The 19487-nt window shown below is 35.2% G+C and overlaps 1 protein-coding gene across 1 annotated transcript; it reads left to right on the top strand.

Annotated features, from left to right (window-relative positions):
* Nucleotides 1–13454: 13454 nt before the first annotated feature.
* LOC141677216 ((+)-neomenthol dehydrogenase) lies at nucleotides 13455–19053 on the top strand. Its single transcript, XM_074483034.1, has 4 exons — nucleotides 13455–13637; nucleotides 13777–14035; nucleotides 15267–15449; nucleotides 18556–19053. Exons 1-4 carry the CDS (start codon nucleotides 13582–13584, stop codon nucleotides 18961–18963), a joined length of 906 nt encoding a protein of 301 aa, XP_074339135.1. The 5' UTR covers nucleotides 13455–13581; the 3' UTR covers nucleotides 18964–19053.
* The last annotated feature ends 434 nt before the right edge of the window (nucleotides 19054–19487 follow it).

The raw sequence follows: 19487 nt of genomic DNA, 5'->3' as shown, positions 1-19487 counted from the left end.
CTTTGAAGACTACTGCAAGTGGTTTTGAAGCAAGAGTAGTTACTGGAAAGGAAGCTAGAGATAAAACTGGATTGGGAAGTGCTGATGAAAGAAGAGTACACAACACTACCAATGATCCAACTTCCTTGAGTGAACCAGGTATTGGAGCAACTCCTGAGAAATTGAATCAACTGGAATCTGTACAGATGGTTTACCATACCTACTTGAAAGAATACATCATGTTGTATTTTATGACAGATGGTAGGGTTTATCATATAAGACAAAATGCCATTCCATTGAAGTATTTTGAAGAATTGGAGCATGTACTTTTCTTACTTCAAGTGGATGACAGAATAACAGAGACTGCTGCAAACTACTTAAAAGAACAGATTCAGAGACAGAAAAGGCTTTATTCTGTTAGGTCTGACAGCATATATGTTCCAAAGTACAGAGATCACAATGGTGATATTGTTGATATGAAGCCTAACACTGCACAGATCAGAACATATCTTGGTATTAAGGGACTTGAATTCAATCTGGAGTCTGACAAAGCTTATGTCATAAGACTAGATCAGAAGTTGAGAAAAGCAAAGATCAATGATCTCAGAGCTGCAATTTTTCAAACTGGTGAAGATACTGCAGAGCTTAAAGATGTCAAAAGGAGAATGATTGATGAACTAAGATATGCTGAGAAATGTTTGTTGAAAAACTATCTCAGAACAACTCCTGACATCAGAGAGATCAGAAAATGATGAAGCCAAGTCGAAGATCTACAACTGCTTAAATTCTGATATTTATACAGACTGAAGTTGTTATCAGAAGTTGAAATTGGTAAAAGCTTTAAGGACTGTAAGTTGTAGTTATCTAGTCTAATTCTCATGCATTTGTACTTAATGTTTTTGACATCATCAAATATCTGTTAAACTTGTATATTATGTTAATTTACAAGTTGGGGGAGATTGTTAGATATATTTGATAATGTCATGGCTAATATGTTTTATGTTTAGCTTTCAGATCTTACTTGAACAGGATAAATCAGTACTTAACTGTTGATCAGTACTTATACTGGAAGTCAGGACTTAAGGATATCAGTACTTATGTTATCAGGAGATAATCATCAGAAGATAAATGTAACACCCCCAGATCCGGGGTCGGGGATCCGGGTCGTCACGGTCTTTCTTTCCACAATATCACTTCACTTAATTAATAATAAATAACCTTATGTTGTGACCCCACACTAACACACAACACAACCCGTTATAGTCTCAGAGATGAAATTTAAATAAGTACAAGTCTTTGAATCCACAATTTAAAAGTTATTACAACCCAAAATGATTACTTGATAAATTTACAGTTAATTGCCATTATCTGCCACAAGTTATAATTATACATAATTGATTCTCAAAAGTAGATGGTCTGATCTACAATAGATCTACCTCTGCAGCTATAGCAGCTACAACATCAACGGGAAGACGCGGGACGCTTCCCACGCGCTTGCGCTGGGTCTGCTGGAGTCTGGCCATCTTTCCTAACTGTTGTTGTGTGATGAAGAAATAAAGCAAGGGTGAGCAGCAAGCCAACCAAAATAATATGTATAATGATTTACATTATATGAGCCTACTCATAATACTCATGAAAGTCTTGGTCAAAAGAAATGAACCAAGTTTGATATCTTAATGCGATGAAGTCGCAAAATATTCAGTATATATACACATATACTTTTCAAAATATTGGAAGTCCTCTTCCATGCATAATATACACAAAGTCCCAGTGTATAACTGTATATAAAAAAAATATCGTTGCAAGGTGATCTCATATATCTAACCTTGTCTCAACGTTTTTCTGAAAATCTTTGTCATTCATAAGACAATTATTAATTAGATATAAGTTTAAAAGATGAGGTTACCAAATACCCCAATATACTTATATCATTCCCAATACTACTTGAACTACCACCATTCAAGTTATAACCAGTTTCAAAAGTTCATCACATAGATGAGACTACAAGACAAGATTTGAATAGATTCAATCTTTGAAATATTATTGAATGAAAAAGTTATGAGATACTTTATTTAGTCCCGATATATATATATCCACATATATATATATCTCTTTAAACATTTCCTGGAACCTCTGTTATGTAAAGTATGAACAGAGTTTGAAACATCCAATGAATTTTGGAAAGGAAAAGAATTTTGGCATAAACCAGATATCTTGCTGATCAGGCAAAGATACCAATAAGTAACCTTTTCTACTGTAGATGGATGAATTCCTCACCGGTCATCACCCTGGCCGCATTAGGACCTCGCGCTAGACCGTTACCCGGCCCCTCACGCGTTGATGGACTGCCACCCAGCCACTTACACTTTCATAGACCGTACCCCGGCCTGTCGCTTATGCCGACTCAATTAGATGGGCTTACTTCCCGAACGTTGGGCAAGTAATCAATTCATTTACCAAAACTGCAACCTCGTTGCGAATATAAAATACACCACAGAGCCGGATTCCCCAGGTTTTGAGCGAGTATTTAAATCCCCTTAAAAAGGAAGATCTTAAATATAAAAATGAGTTTTGGAATCCGCTCTGACTTTAAAAATCATTTTGAAGACTCGAAAACACTTTAAAGAGTGTTTGGAGTAAAGCTGATTTAATGAAGTAAATCAGTCCCCAGAATATTTAGAAAATGACTGAATATTATTATTTAAATAATATTCCCATAAAGAATAATCTTTATAAAAATAATTGAAGTAGAAGTATTAAAACTTATACTTGAAATGAGTATTAAATAACCAAAGATATACTTATATGAAAGTATTATCTTTATTTGAATAATCGAAAATAAGTTTGATTATTAACACCTTATCCTTTAATAAAATAAAGAATATATTTCAGCAAATAATCGGAGTCATAGATCCTCAAATGAATATTCAAATAATATTCATTAAATAAAATAAACTGAGTCATAAGCCTTCGAATGAATATTCAAATAATATTCAATAAATAATATAAAAGAGTCATAAGCCCTCGAATGAATATTCAAAATAATATTCAATAATAAAATAAAGCTAAAGTTATCGAATAAACCTTATTCGATTAATAGTTTAGAAAACTATAACCATATATATATATATAAATATATATATATATATATCCATATCCATATATACAAGATTACTCGGGATCCTCGACTCCCGGTTTTAGAAAATATTTTCACCTTTGGGTCCCTATACTAAGGGTATATGCAAGCTACCGCTATCCTCTAGCATAGGTATTATCAACTGAACCAACAGATATATAAATTAAGAATATGAAACAGGCATGCATATATACCATATCACATGCTACAATATATCGCAAGAATTTGCTAATAACAAATATGCATTTATCGCAAGATCATGCATATACACATATACATCACAACAACAGTATAACGGATAGAATACTTGCCTGAGCGACTTGGGGTGATAAAAGGCTCGGGACGAGTCTGGTAACCTATAAACAACAAGTAAGTTGGAATTAAACCAAAGTCACTTGTAAATCTATACTTTAACTAACTTAGACTCTAACGCTTGTTTTGCGCTCACTGATTCGCTTAAGTCACTCGGGTACCCTCGGCTCCACCATTTTTAATAATTTAACCTTTACGAGTTTTAAAGCGATTCCTTCGCGAGTGTCTTACCAACTGCCTAACACACTTACCATAAATGTTTCATACATTAATTAACCCTTTTTGGTCTTTAACCTATGTTTCAAAGTAAGGTGAGGGGAAAAGTTTCGTTCGCGAAACGCCGTTACTTGAAACGGTCGTTTCTCCTAAACCGTGCGTCGGAATCGAACGAACTACATATCAAAACGAAGCTCGTAACATGAGTTATCTAAACATGGCAGTGGTGATAATCTAGCAGGGGGTTCTCGGGTCCTAATGTTATGCACAAAAACAGTCTACAGGAAATCGGACGTTACGACGGCTATATTTACGCGATTTCCCAAATTTAAACCAATTCAATCAACCACAATTTCAACTCCAATTCACAACCCAATCAAACCTCCAATTAAACTACACCACAACAGCCCCAAATCAACTCAATATTACCAATTTATTCATCTACACCAAGTCAAAAATGTGACCAAGAACTTCAAATCTAACAAGCATCACTCCTAACTCCAAAATCAACAAAACCACTTACTAAACAAAGCTCTATCATGAGTACACACTCATTACACTAACCCATCATCTAACATTATGAAATCCAAACCAACAAAACTTAATACTAAGGGTTTGAGAAGTTATACCTTCCTTGGAGAGTGGAGAATCAAGAGAATGGCTTGGAATCACCCTTAAAGTCCTTATCCAAGCTTAATCTAAACAAAACTTCAAGAACACAAATTTTAGTTCTTGAAAACACTATTCACCATCTTCTTTCATGATTTATAGAAAAAGATTGGCTTGGAATTAGAAGCTTAAACTTATAGGAAGTATGTAACTATCCATGGGGAAGCTTAGATAATTACCTTGCTAAATAGTAAGTGGAGGAGCTTGGACTTTCATTTTTTAAGAAAACCACCCGAGAGCATGAAGAAGAAGAAGAGAGAATTTTGTGTTTTGGCTTGATTTGCTTTTGGTTGGTTGATTTTTGTTGTTTGTTTTAGTGAATTACCTAGTTGCCCTTGGTTTTGTGTGGTTAAAAAGTCACCACATCTCCTTCCTTTCTTGTCATGCCTATGTCACCTTGCACATGTCATAATGCTCCCACTTGTCCACACCTTGTGGTTTGATGATGTCACAATCCCTGGCTTCTTGTACAAGCTTGTCTCTTGGTCACTTATTTGTTTTACGGTTCGCTTATCTTTCGTTCTCGTTTATCGTTTGAGGGATCATACCCGGGATCTTATTACTTAGGTTCCCTTAACCTTTCTCAATATATTATATTCCTTTTATGATCCTCTCCTATAATCCTTTAATTTAAATCCTTTTTATCCTGTTACCTTATACTCAATTCTCTCTGTATCTTGTGAATTTCCGGGAAAAATCAAAGTGTTCGGAATTGGATTCTGACAATCTTTACATACACTTATATACCACATAGAGTACTAATAATATCCCATAAGATCAATAACAGAACCCCTACATAGCGTGGCATGAAAAGTTTTCTCGTTCAGCAAAAACACTATTCATAAGGGTTTCAAAATTTCTCAAAAATTGGGGTTATTACAATAAATATCAGAACTTAAGTGCTGAAGGATAATCAGATAAGGACAGTAGCTGATTAAAGGAAAGAAGATCAAGATAAACATAAGAAGAGATATACATGAAGAAGGAATTCTGTAAAGAATGGAATACTTGGAAGAAAAGATATCTGATTGATATATTTTAGGAAGCAGAATTATATTCCATATCAATTAGCGATTATCTTGTAACTGTGTAGTATATAAACACAGCCATAGGGTTTACACTATAAGTGTTATCATTATTAGAGAAGATTATTCATTGTAACCCTAGCAGCTCTCGTGATATTTGTTCGTCACTGAGAGGTAACAGTTCCATACTGTAACAGAGTTTATTGTTTCAATAAAGTTTGTTTTCTATTACTTAAGTTCTTAAAGTTCGATTTGAGTGTACTATACACTGTATTCACCCCCTCTACAGTGTGTGTGTGACCTAACACCTCTCACAAGATCTTTCCTCACAAGTTCATTGATGTTATTGAAATAGAGATGAGAAAGTCTTGTATGCAAGTTCCATCTGTCTTTCAAAGATGCTCTACTAAGCAGACAGACTTCTGATTCATTAGTATTTGTGGAGACCCTGGCTTCATATAAGTTACCATGTCTTACACCAGTCATTAGAATCTTGCCATCATACTTAATGACAATTTCATAATGTTCTTCATAAAAAATTACATGGTAACCTCAGTCAAAGATTTGACTCACACTGATCAACTTATGCTTGAGTCCTGCAACCATAGCTACATCCTCAATGATGATATTTCCAATTTTGTTTTTTCCATATCCCAAGAATTTTCCTAAGTTACCATCTCCATAAGAAACACTTGGGCCAGCCTTCTCCTTAAACTCTGATATCAGGGATTTATAACCAGTCATGTGTCCTGAGCATCCACTGTCCAAGACTAGAGAATTTCTCCTGTTACCCTGTAATTAGTATTTTATAATCAGTTAGTGTTTTTAAGGACCCAGACTTGCTTGGATCCTTTGGCCTTTTTAAATTTGTTAACATATGCAGCAGAAGACTTCATATCAGAGTTTATGTTAATATTCTTACTATCAGTATTTACACGTGCAGAGATAGATTTTGATTTATTTAAAGAGGGTTTCAGTTCATAATAATCATAATATAAACTGTGATACTCCTTATATGTATAAATAGAATGTCACACACTACCACAATAAAAACAAGGATGTTGTGGTTTATATCTAACTGTTCTATTCCTAAACTCTGATTTGGGAGGAACAATATTTATCTCTTTATTCTTTCTGCAAGAATTATCAAGATTATTAGTACTACCACAGTTCAAGCATGTATTTCTAGGTACATTGGGAGCAGTTACATAATTACCATTCTTATTAACACCTACTTTACCATTCCTATTTTTCCTAGCCTTTTTCTCCTTGTCTTTCATGTGTACTTCCTTCAGCTTTTGCTTAAACTATTTCTAAGTCATTAAACCAAAATTTACTGAACTTGTGTGAACCTGTTCACTCTTATCAGTATTTAAGTTTGACTTAGATGTTGAGGTTGAACCTACCTCATGAACTGACTTAACAGCATTAGCACTTGAATTAAACTTAATGGGCTTCAACTGAACCTTGTTCAGTTTAACCTTAGTATCAGTATTTACTGGTTTAGTTTTCTCAGTTTCTTTTCTATTTTTCTTATCAGAATTAGATCTATTTGCATATCATAATCCTGATCCTTAACAACCATTTTCTAAAATTTCCTAAGTTGTTTTTCCTGAGTTAGTCCACAGCTTAATAACCTCTGTTTCTTTAGCTAACTCTTTTTCCAGATAATCATGCTTCTCTAACAATTTTTCTTTAACATAAACAGCATTATCTCTTTCTTTTTGAATTTCTAGCATGGAAAGCAACTCAATTTTTAGGTGATCATTCCTTTTCTTGAACTCAGAGTTTTCACTCTTGATTCTATTATTTTATAAGGTTTTATCCCTATAACTAACATGCAGAGATTAAAGAAACAATCTTAGTTCATGGATATCATCAGTGTCAAAAGCAAGGGTGGTTTGAGGTACCTTTAATTCATCATTGCCAGCCTCAGTATCAGCATTTGACATGAGAGCATAGTTAACACCATCATCTGAATCTGATGAATTATCCCAGTTTTTCTTCTTTGTGATCAAGGCTTATTTCTTCTTAGATTTTGGTTTTCTGCAGTTAGCTGCAAAATGTCCAATTCCATCACAGTTATAGCACCTTTCCTTTGACTTGTCAAATTTTCCAGACTTTGATTCCTTCCAATCAGTATTTCTTCTTTCATTCCTCTTATCAAATTTTGAGGAACTGAAACCCGTTCTAGAAAACCTTTTTCCTTTCTTGAAGTTCTTGTAGACCATCTTCTTGAATTTTTTAACCAATAGAGCAGCCATTTGTTTTATGTCTTCATTGTTTTCATGATCACTATCAGTATCTAATTCACTATCAGTATTTGAGTTATCATCAGAGTTTGATGACTTAGTATCAGACTTTGCCATCATAGCTTTTTCTTTGGAGTGACCTTTTCTCCTAACTTTCTCCTTTGGCTTCTCTTCAACTCTAAGTGCAATTGGTCTAGTATTGGATCCTTTTCTCTTGCTTCTTTCCTCCATCTCTAGTTCATGAGTCTTCAATATGCCATAGATCTCATCTAGAGGTGTTTCATCAAGTTCATAATTATCCCTTATTGATTTTACCTTAAAGTCCCACTTTTCAGGTAGTGCAAGTAGAAACTTCAAGTTTGAGTCCTCTAAATCATATTCCTTGTTAACAAGAGATAAGTCATTCAACAGCTTTTGAAATTTGTCATAGATATCAGTTAAGAACTCATTATCTCTTGAGTCAAAGTGTTCATATTCTTGAGTAAGTACCGTCCTCCTGTTCTTCTTGATAGCAGTGGTACCTTGACACTTTACTTCTAAAGAATCCCAAATTTTCTTTGTTTTTTACATCCAGTAACCCTATTGGACATAACACTATCAAGACTGTTATGCAAGATATGTCTTAATTTTGCATCTTTCATAATAGATGAAAGATCTTCAGGAGTATAGTCCTTCTTATCCTTATCAGTCATCTTTTCTACTTCTCTTGCAACAGAAACAACTACCTTCATTGGTCTATGATATTCAGGATCTGTAGCTTCCAAGCACATGGTCATCATAACTTTCTGAATTAGATATTCATGTATATTTAGGATTGGAACCTTGATAGTTTTATACCTACTCATATTATTGCTAATCTGTGATGTGGCTGGGGGTGGTGGTGGATTCTGTGGTACTTCTTTGTATGCCATTAAAGATTAATTTCCAGATCTTAAATTGTTTATATGTCAACAGCAAGGTCTGATACCAATTATTAGGTCTATAATCAACTATAGATGGGGGTGAATACATTTTATGCAAATAATTCGATAAAGATTTAACAGAATCAACAGTTTTTATATTAATCTGATAAAAACTGTTACACAAGTACTCTATCAAAAGATGAACAATTATCCTTGAGAGTTGCTAGGTTATCAGAAAAATATTACAATTCGTTAACGCAACTCATAAAGAGTAAACCTAATTTGTGCTTATATAGTACACAGTTACACAATCAATAAAGAATCATATTCTATTACAATAAGAAAACCTAATACATATCCATGTATGATTTCTCCTGAATAAAGTTCTTCACCGCCTTGAATTCTGCAATCCTTTTCCTTCTCGAATATCTACTGAAGTGACTAAGTCCTGATGACATCAACTGTTGATCATCAAGTACTGATAGACAAGTTCTTATGTCGTCACCTTCAGTAAGTACTGATATTAAGTCCTTATAGTTTATATCCTGATGTCATCAATTATATCTAACAGATCATCTTTCGAATTATCTACAGATATTCTTTTGATCCAAAAGCATATATTTTTATTATTGTTTGTTCATCAATTTCCATGCCCCATGCGAGCACACACCCTTTCCTCGATGTGAGCCCGCTTCTTGCACGTACAAACACGAGACGCGATGTGAGCCCATCAGCTCATGTAGAATTAGGTGTGACCCCATTTTCATGTGTGATGCGAGGACACTAGCTCATTTTTACTTTTGCTTTTTACTTTATGGAGGCACACACTAACATTCACCATCGTTTATAGATATCGAGTGCATCTTCAGCCCGCTCTTATCAGTCGTCTCACTTTTCTTCAAGCCCAGCTCGCTCATCGACCACTCCTTCTCCCCTCAACCAGTATCCACCTGAGCAACGAGGATCTAAGGATTTCCAACGCGAGTTGACTTCTATTTCTGTTCATCTTAGCCATCCCATTTCTCCTAGCTCCGCTATCACCCCACAGGCGATCATGAACATAGCTCGGGTTGAAAATTCGATGTGAGCCAACGGATCCAGCTCACTGAACATCCACCTCGACCCCAACCCTGAGGACTATACGAGGGAAACTAACATTTATGACTAGAGGAATAAATGTATTGATCTTTCAAACATTCCCAGCTCGCTTGGAGTGGAGGAACTTCTCAGGCACCAGCCCACTCATATAGACAAAGAGTAAGCCGAAGAGATCCTTAAGAAGATGGCTAACAAGATGAAAAAGAATAGACCTATCAGTCTTTCAAACACTTCGAGCTCGCTTGCAGCATCCACCTCACTCGACCCCGTCCATCTCGACTCTGAATCTACTGACAACGACATGGGGAGCGCTTATAATGACCTTAATAAGGGAAAGAAACCGGTTCTTTCATAATATCCCACTCTTGGGCTCGATGGCGAGGAGGACGGCTCGCACTGGTCCTATGATCTCCCTGGAAGCGAAGAGGCGGAAGATGTCACAAGTCAGATTAATGTCAGCAACTATAACTACATCCCCTAGGCCTCCCCTGAGCCATACATTCCTCCTTCCCAGCCCGAGCTTGAGGGAAAAATCATTTTCAAAAAACAAATAATTTTAGATAAGGAGGAAAGCTCGAGCTTAGCTCAAGACGAGGTGAAGGTCTTGGCATGTCGCGACCTGGCGTCCTTGCTTATTCAGAAGTACATGGCTGACATTGTTGACTAGTTTCAACTCGAGGGTCATGTTATCTTACCACGCCCCAACATGAGATGTTATAGATTCAATCATCCTGAGAACGGTGGCCGGGTCCCCCGCATGGTACTTTCCACCTTCCTACTTAGGCTAGGAATTTCCTCCCCTCTTCATCCATTCATCAAGGACGTGTGCGAGTATTTCCAGCTCGCACCACTTCAAATCAATCCCAACAGATACAGAGCTGCCATCGCCTTGTACATCATGTACCATAAATGCAAATTCCCTCCTCTAACCACAAGGCAGCTGAGCTACTTATTCAACTTGAAGCACTCACCAAATGACTTTGGGTACTTCTACTTGTCTGTCTGGTCGTGCTATAATAAAACAAATTGATTCACAGCGGGTCGAGCAACTCGGGGAAATGGAAAAGTCCATATTTTTATTTCCACAAGGTGCCACATGTCCAGACACACCTTTATTACAATTTGCGCAAGACAAAGTCTCCTCTGGTCACATTTCTTTAATTTAGTATTTTATTTTAATAACCAATCTTCCTTTTTACTTCATCACCAGCCACCCTGCCTCGCACTGTCCTCCCTGGGCAGGAAAATGCAAATGTGGACAGCCTTCTTGAGCTCCCGACTATAGAAAGGAGCATCCGCAAACTCATTACTACCTCGAATCTAGTCGAGTGTCGATTTTTAAAAGAGGGGGTTAGGCTTACTCCTCAAAAGAAGAAAACAAAAAAGAAAGACAAAAAAGGTAAGTGCACTGGGCTCGCAGGTCAGCCCTATAGCCTTTCATATTGTTAATAGTCTGAGCCGGTAGGCTCGCATCTTCTATATTTTTGCATGCATTTTATATTGCACCTTAATTGTGTATCTCTTTTCTGCTCACATCCTTTATTTAAATCGCTTGCATCCTGATTTTATATTGCACCTTAATTGACATTCTTTTTTGTTTATTATTTTAGAAATGGTCATCTGCCCTATCTCTTTTATGGAAGAGGCGGAGTAAGATGCTGCAACTTCGGGTCCGGCCCAACGGGTGGCAGCGATCAATGCGGCTCGCAACGGGGAGATTCCTCTGGCTCACCACTTTGACTGAGCATCTCAAAGGTGGTCCCCCTTCCCCAAAGCTCAAGAGGCACATAAGCTCCAAAGATGGGAGGGGGCAAACGAGGCCCCAAGAGAGCTATCCTCTTTGTTCCTTCTGAAGTTTTTCCTCCATCTTCCTCGTCAATCAGCGTAGTCGCGACCATGTTTGGTCGGCTCATGCAGGCCAATGTGAGCGACCAGGACGTCAAAAACTGGACTTTAACCTCACTTGAAGCCAATAATGTTGCCCTGACTCGGGCCGTAGCTAAGGTATACTTTCACCAACTCTCCAAGACCCGAGAGATCTAAGCCACTGCGAAGCTGGATGCCAAGGTCAAGTCCCTATAAATCCAGATCAACGAGCACAGGAAAGAGAAAGTCAAGCTTGTGGAAAGTCATAAGCAAAAGATGTTTGACTTGTCTTTTGCTCATGCTAAGGAGTTAATGGAGTAGAAGGAGGCTCATGACCTGGCCGCAGATGATGCAAGGAAGGAGAGAGAGGCCCTAGAGAAGAAGATCACAAAGTTGGAAAGGTCGCTTTCTACCATGACTACGAGCCAGGAGGCCGCCCTTACTGATGCCAGGAACTTGGGTGCCAGAAATTTCATGAAGGTCTTCATCAGCAAAGTTCCTGTCTTTGACTGGGGTCTCCTGGGCGCAGGCACGGCTAAGTATGCTGAAAAAATTAAGCTGGAGATGGAGGTGGATGTTAAGGCTGCAGAGGACGCTCGTGTCGCAGCCAAGCAAACCCAGAAGGAATAAGAAGCCAACAAGTCTTAGTTTTTTTTAACTTAAAATAAATTACCTTCGGGCCCAACTTCTAACTTTTTATAATGCTTTTGTTTTACAAGCTTATTGTGCTCGCACATAGTTGTTACATTGATGTGATGTGAGCCGGTTCTCCTTATTTCTTTCTTTTGTTCTAAGTTAACACAAGTTGGATGGGCTCGCATCACTTGCTTATAAAATTATGCTTATTGATGGCTCAATTGGGATTAACTTTTGCCAATACTGGCCTAGAGTTGTCAAAACTCTAGCCGTGTATGGCGAGTCGAGTTGTTTTAAAAGCGAGACAAGACCATCAGCTCGCATCACTCATCAGTTATTCTCCTTCTTTTTTTATCTGCCATTCAAAGAGCTCGCATTGATTTCCAATTTAGAACAAGTAAAATATATTCATGATAAATCCAAGTAGGACGGGCTCACATCACTACTGGCTGAGAATTATTATAATTCTGGCAGCATATGGCAAGTATGTTTACTTGATAGCGGGTTGAGCTCACCGGCTCGCGTCGCCTGTCCACACTTTTAGTAGAGGAATCTATAAAGATATTATGCCCGCATATGGCAAGTATTTTCTCCTCGCATTATAAGTAATATGAACTGGTGATGCCAGCTCACATCACTACTGGCTTCAAACCTTTGTGAGTTTGGTCTCGCATGACGTAACTCTAGGTGGGCTCACGGACTCGCGATACTTCAATTGGCAACTTGTTTGTTTTAAATGTAGGGTCATTTTCAGCCCACATTAATGTTAGCCATGGCTGCGTGTGATGACCTCGCTTTATAAAAGCTAGTTGTTGTAACCTTATTTTCAAGTTGGCTGAGTCTCAACTCGAATTGTAAACCTTGTTTCTAAGCGGGCCAAGACCCCGCTCGAATTGTAATTTTAACATGCTAAGAAAATAACTATTTTGTCCTCGAATGGGCGTCCCTAAGACGGGTTTCCTTGCTGATATCTTCGTCTATTAACAAATGTCAAAAATCAAGGCACAAAAAATAGATAGCAATTAATAATTCATTCATAAATAATGGAAGGTGAATTAAGTACATGCTTCTGGATTCAGAAAGGTGCCTACATAGCACTACCCAGAGATTTAGGAATATTTTAATAATACTAAATTTAGAAAGAGCAATATTACTCAACATTAGATAACATTCAACACGAATGAATTGTGAGATCTTCTAACTATAATATTATAAGGATGACAGGGGATATGTGGTTAGTTGTTTGTCGATTTGATAGGGCAGATTTTTTTTTTAAAAGAAAAAACACAGATTTTAAGTTACATGAAAAAAAACGGTTTGAATATTAAAAATTATTTCCATATAAATAAGTCTAAATAGACTTGTTCTACCTTCTAGTGAAACTTGTAGACTGAACTGACTTGTTCTCCACTTCTCCCTTGTTATATATAGATAGATATCATTCACAACATTTCACATCACAGATTTATTCAATTTCTCGCAAACACAAAATGAATTCCAAGGAACCAAACACCACCTCCTCATTTCCTTCATTCCCTTCCATCAGGTATAAATTAATCTCTCTTTCTGTACATTTTTGTATGTGTGACATGTATTTTTTGGATTTTGTTAATACAAACTTTTTGTACATACACAAAATACTGGTACAAGAAATAAAGTGTTGACATGAAAATATACATGTATAGATGGTGGTCGAAGGAGACAGTGGCCATAGTGACAGGAGCTAACAAGGGAATCGGCTATGCCATGGTGAAAAGGTTGTCGGAATTGGGAGTGACAGTGATCTTAACGGCCAGGGATACTGCAAGGGGATTAAAGGCAGTTGAAACATTGAAAGGTTTAGGATTAGATGTTTATTTTCATTGCTTAGATATATCCAATCATGCCTCTATCTTGGAGTTTGCATCTTGGTTTAAATGTGAATTCGGAAAGCTGGATATACTGGTGAGTTTACACAAACATTTTAGATTTATGTGTTTAATATATTGAAACATTGTAGATTTAGATTAGTGGTTCACATTTCTTCATATTGTTTTGCATGGAACATCAAGTAGGTATGTAATTGGTAGGTCAATTGTGACATGCTAAAAAGTCAGTCAGGTATCACTGTTTTGGATAAAACTGGTTTTGAGTTGTTATAGTTTGTTCATATTGTTACCTCACATGAACTTGTTCCTAATGTCTTTTCTTCTCTTTTCGAAAACCAAATATGTGATCTTTTAGATAGAAAAAAATATATATTGTATTTTAGAAAACTTGCAGGTAAATGTTGCTCCATCGGTCTATGATCAGTTGACTTTTTGATGGTTGATGACTATATTTTTTAACGAAACTTAAGTATTTTCTTTTTATTATTTTAAAAAGCAGAAAGTTACATATGAAAATTGATTGGATGTATTTTTCAATAATTTAATTAATTTTTTTTAATTATAAAATATGTATAAATTTCGGTCATTAATTTGATCATTCAAACATATAAAATGTAAGGATAGGCAGTAAACCCCTTCCTTAATTGCAACAATTGTATATATTCCTTAAACGTTGGCGATTAAGAAATTAAGCAAGTCAGAACCAATTTGCATTGTCGGGTTCACATAATATAATGAATGTTGATATTAGTAAAATGATAGCTTAAACCAACTTACTTAACATGAATCTGTTTGGATCTAAGACCACTTGCTGTTTAATTAGAATTTTCTACCACCTTGTTCATAATTTTGATCTTATCTTGAGAAACAAGAATATAAATTGTTATATCACAGGTTCTTAGTTAAATAAATGTATACGCTACATGAATGTAAGCAAACAAGTTGTGTGTTGATGTGGAGAGATTAGAATAACCAAGTCAAGTTTAACCTTTTAATTAGCCCGCCAGTTTTGAAGTCTTTCAAGTGTAGACTCTGGTAATGGTAGATTCATAGTATTATTTTTTTCCTAAAATATAACGCTAGATTCGTTGTGCTCCAAAATGCCTGTGCAAAGTTGGAGATCATTTCGGGCTGTTGTTGTGGGATGCCTTGGGGGTGATAATTACTAATTAGTAAGCAAACCCTTATTCCTTGGATAGGCCAAGAAACAGGGTACATTATTTTTTGTAAAACTTACGATTGGGTCCTGTCTGAAGTGAATGTATTGGGAACCTTATTGATGATGTAGGATATTGGGGGTATTTCAGGTGAACAATGCTGCCATATCTTACAACGAGATCCATGAAAACTCAGTGGAACATGCAGATGAAGTTATACAAACAAATTATTATGGACCAAAATCACTTATCGAAGCTCTGTTTCCTTTCTTTTCTCGCTCCCTAACAACAACTCGGGTGCTCAATCTTAGCTCAAGACTCGGCTTGTTAAACGTAAGTTTACCTTTACAATCATTCATATAATTTCCTATATTATACTTAGACTTGGTTACAACCTGCTTCACAACTTCTTATTTTGCAGCTAAGCCTTATTAATAGTAAAAAAAGCAAGAGTATTAGTTGGGACTTTAAATTTATGTATACAGTGACATTCTCACATAGACCAGGGGTTTGTGTACGACTCGTAACCTGAAAATTCGTTGTGTCATATTTTCATATCGTATGTTTTTGTGTTCGGTTTATTTAGAACATTAGTGTTCTTGTATTTTCATTTTGTATGGTTTCATGTGATGTATGTCATGTTAATTGAATATTAATATATATTAAATTTAATATTAATATAAATTAAAATATTAGATTTTTAGGTAGAAAAATTATAAAATATATGAAAAAATATATATTTAGATCTCAATTATATACAACATAATGAAACAAATAATATTTTAAAAATATATATGCATACATTTATTATAATTTTACATATAGTTATAAAAAAATATTAAAATTTAATTATAATATTTATTTATATTATATACTTTGTGTCGTGTCTTGAATGTTAAATACAAAATCGACACTAAATCTCGATTGTATATTTTCGTGTCGTGTACTAAAAATGCAAATATAAATATTAAATTTTCGTGTTGTATAAGTCGTATCCAAAATTGTATGGTCTATCAATACGATAGAATGTTGAAGCCTGCGAGATCTTACAGCTTGGTTTAAAACTTTAAGAGATAGAATGTTGAAGCCTGCTAGATGTTACAGCTTGGTTTAAAACTTTAAGAGAGTTGATTAAGATCTAATAATGGAAACTGCAAGCAAATTTAATTGTCATAGTATGGGGACCACAGCTGGTTCGCGTTACACATTAGCAAGATGGGGGTATAGTGGAAGACTTAAGTTGGAGATAAAGACATGTCAACTGTACACAGTACATGTTACCAAGACTTTTTCCATCATTATTAAATGGGTAGGCAGCTACCCATGTGGATGTAATATACCAGGGATCTACAATTAACTTGTATCGAATGTAGTTCTAGAAAACAGGGGGAATTATGAGGGAGGGGTTCAATCAATGGATGGTCAGCAGAAATCATAACTTTAATCCCCGTATAACAGTATTTGGATTAATAATTTAGTAATTTAGTGATGTCTGGAATTAAAAATCTTAGGGGACGTTTGGTTCATCTCGGGAAAACGGAATGAAATCGAGAAAGGGAAAGGAAGAGAAATGAAAGTAAAGACCCAGAATTGTTTTACGTGTTTGGTTCAGATCCGGAAACGGAATGAAAATTTACATGATTACATTTATTTTTTAATTTTTAATATTAAACAATCTCAATATAGTCAAATATATTTATATTATAACAGTATAATATATTAACATTATAATAAATAAACAAATTTAATTATTTAATAGCATCATTAACCTTTTTAATAAATTAACATATAAATTTATATCAAAATTATTTTTAATTTATAAAAACTAAATTATAAATATTTTTAATTTTTAAAATTAATTTTGCATACTGATGTATATTTTTGGTCCAAGATTTAAATTATAATTGAAATAAGAAAATAAAAGTGAGAAAGGGTGTTCAAATACCTAGTGGGAGGTGGGGAATGGAGTTTGAGGAATAAAGGGTAAACCTATAACTAGGGGAAAGGGAATGATTGTTTTCACCGAACAAACATCAACAAAAGGAATAACCCAAATTTTTTCCCTTTCCCTTTATTGAATACCTTCTACCAAACGCCCCCTTATTATCTCTAATTGGTGGGTGGGTGAATCGGTAAATCAAACTCGTCGTGCCAATTTGATCCCTATATCACATTAACTCTTATTCACATGCCCCTATTCCCGGTCCCTGTATTATCAAAATGATATATAATAGTATTATGATTTATCCGGTGTATCACATATCTTACTTGGAAGAACTTCATGAATATTCCTGTATGAATGTTCAGTTAAATGAAAAAGCCCCGAGCATCCTTCTTGGTGATAATACCCATCTCTCTACTAAATTTTATACATTACTTTTTGGCACGCTTTTAAATGTTTATTTAAAACATAACTTCACAATATATTTTTTAATTTTTTTTTCTGAATAAAAATTTTATGTTTAAACTTTTATTTAAAAAAATAAAAAATAATATTATCAAACTATACTTTATACAAGTCTCGAAATACGTGCAAATAATAAACGTATAGAATCGAGCGGGACGGAGATAGTAATGAGGGGTTGAAGATTCCAGTTCAAATTGTACTAGTTTGAGGTCGACGAATTAAATTACGGTTAAATATCAAGTAAGTGATTGATTGTGTCCAAAAAACTCAAGTAGGTCACTCATTTCAAATTTGACTCAAAATGATCATCAAATAACTTAATTTGATCATTTCGTTAAAATCGAAAAATGTTAACACGAGGGGGTAGGGGTCGTTTTGCGTTTCAATATGGTTATTAAAACTTGTGTTTGACTCATAAAATTATGATGAAATCTCATTTTTAATCTTCAAAATTTTGAAAATAACTCAAGTTAGAAAAATCAAAATCAGATTTCATCATGATTCTGTGAGCCAAATAGAAAGTTTTAGTAATTATATTAAAGTCCAAAACGAGCTCTACCATCCTATGTTACCATTTTTGAATTTTGGGTCATAGATCTCACATTCTTAGAAGAGCAATAAAGCGAAAGAACAATTTTTGACTTTTTCGAAATAATTAAATTAAATTAATTAATAATTATTTGGAGTCAAATTTGCAATGAATGACCTACTTGAATTATTTAAACGCAATCAGTCACCTAGTCATGTTTAACCCATTAAATTACATTCGATAAATTTATGGATCAGTCTACTGTGTTTGATATATCATTAATTTGCTCTGTTTCGGACGCTGTCCCTCGGGGAGACATGTAAAGTTCTATAATTGACCGGTTTGTACTGGGTGATTATTACAATTTCCGTGAGCATAATTTAAAGTAGAAGACTCTTTAAGGTTGGCATGATTTAATTCACTAACATTATCAAAGTTTTAAGTTTATTTACATATGTTTTGGAGCTCCGATCCTGCAATACATGATATATGTTTGTTTACAGAAGGTGAAAAATTCGAAAATCAAACAGACACTTCTATACGAAGAACAACTATCCGAGGATCAAATTGACAAAATAGTCAACTTATTTATCGATGACGTGAAGAAAGGGCGGTGGAGCAGTCGTGGTTGGCCAGAAAACTGGACGGATTATGCTGTTTCCAAGCTTGCACTCAACGCATACTCAAAGGTATTGGCTAATCGTTACCAAGGGCGGGGTTTAAGTGTTAATTGTTTTTGTCCTGGACACACTCAAACATCTATGACACATGGCACCGGTAACTACACGGCGGATGCAGCGGCAGAGCTAGGAGTGAATATTGCTTTGATTCCGGCTAAAGATTTACCTACTGGGAAATTTTTCTTAAGGTCTAGCCGTGGTGTATATTTTAACGCTTATTCCAAGCTATAAGGATGTTTAACTATTGTCTAAAAGGACACTTTCATCGCATGCCGAGTCCCTGTATCGGATATTTAGATATACATATTTTCGTATCGCACACACCGATTCTTTCATGCTATAAATCTGAAATTTAATCTCCAAATATTGTAGTTAAAATCTATTTTAGCTAACTCCATTCACGAAATTAATTATCCGAGTATATTAGTTATTACAAAGGTATTGATTATCCTATTCAATTTTACATAAACCAAATAATTTTACTTGTATTTTGGTGTTTTAGATTTATAAATGATGTATTTGATTTAATTTCGTACAAATTTAGATTTTTTTAGTAGATTTTATTATGTTTAATATAAAATATGTATGAGATTTTGTCTATTTCTCGCGTGTCCCCCGTACTCGGATCCCCATATTATTAAATTCATCGAATTCTTGTATACCCACGCTACGAACTCACCGTATTCTTGCTAACTACACTACTAGCATATGTATGCACTAGCAGCAATACGGGTCCTTGCTTGTTTTTGTTAGAG

The sequence above is a fragment of the Apium graveolens genome, chromosome 8, assembly GCF_009905375.1.
Source record: "Apium graveolens cultivar Ventura chromosome 8, ASM990537v1, whole genome shotgun sequence".
NCBI classification, from domain to species: domain Eukaryota; kingdom Viridiplantae; phylum Streptophyta; class Magnoliopsida; order Apiales; family Apiaceae; genus Apium; species Apium graveolens.
This window is presented reverse-complemented; position numbering and strand designations above follow the sequence as displayed.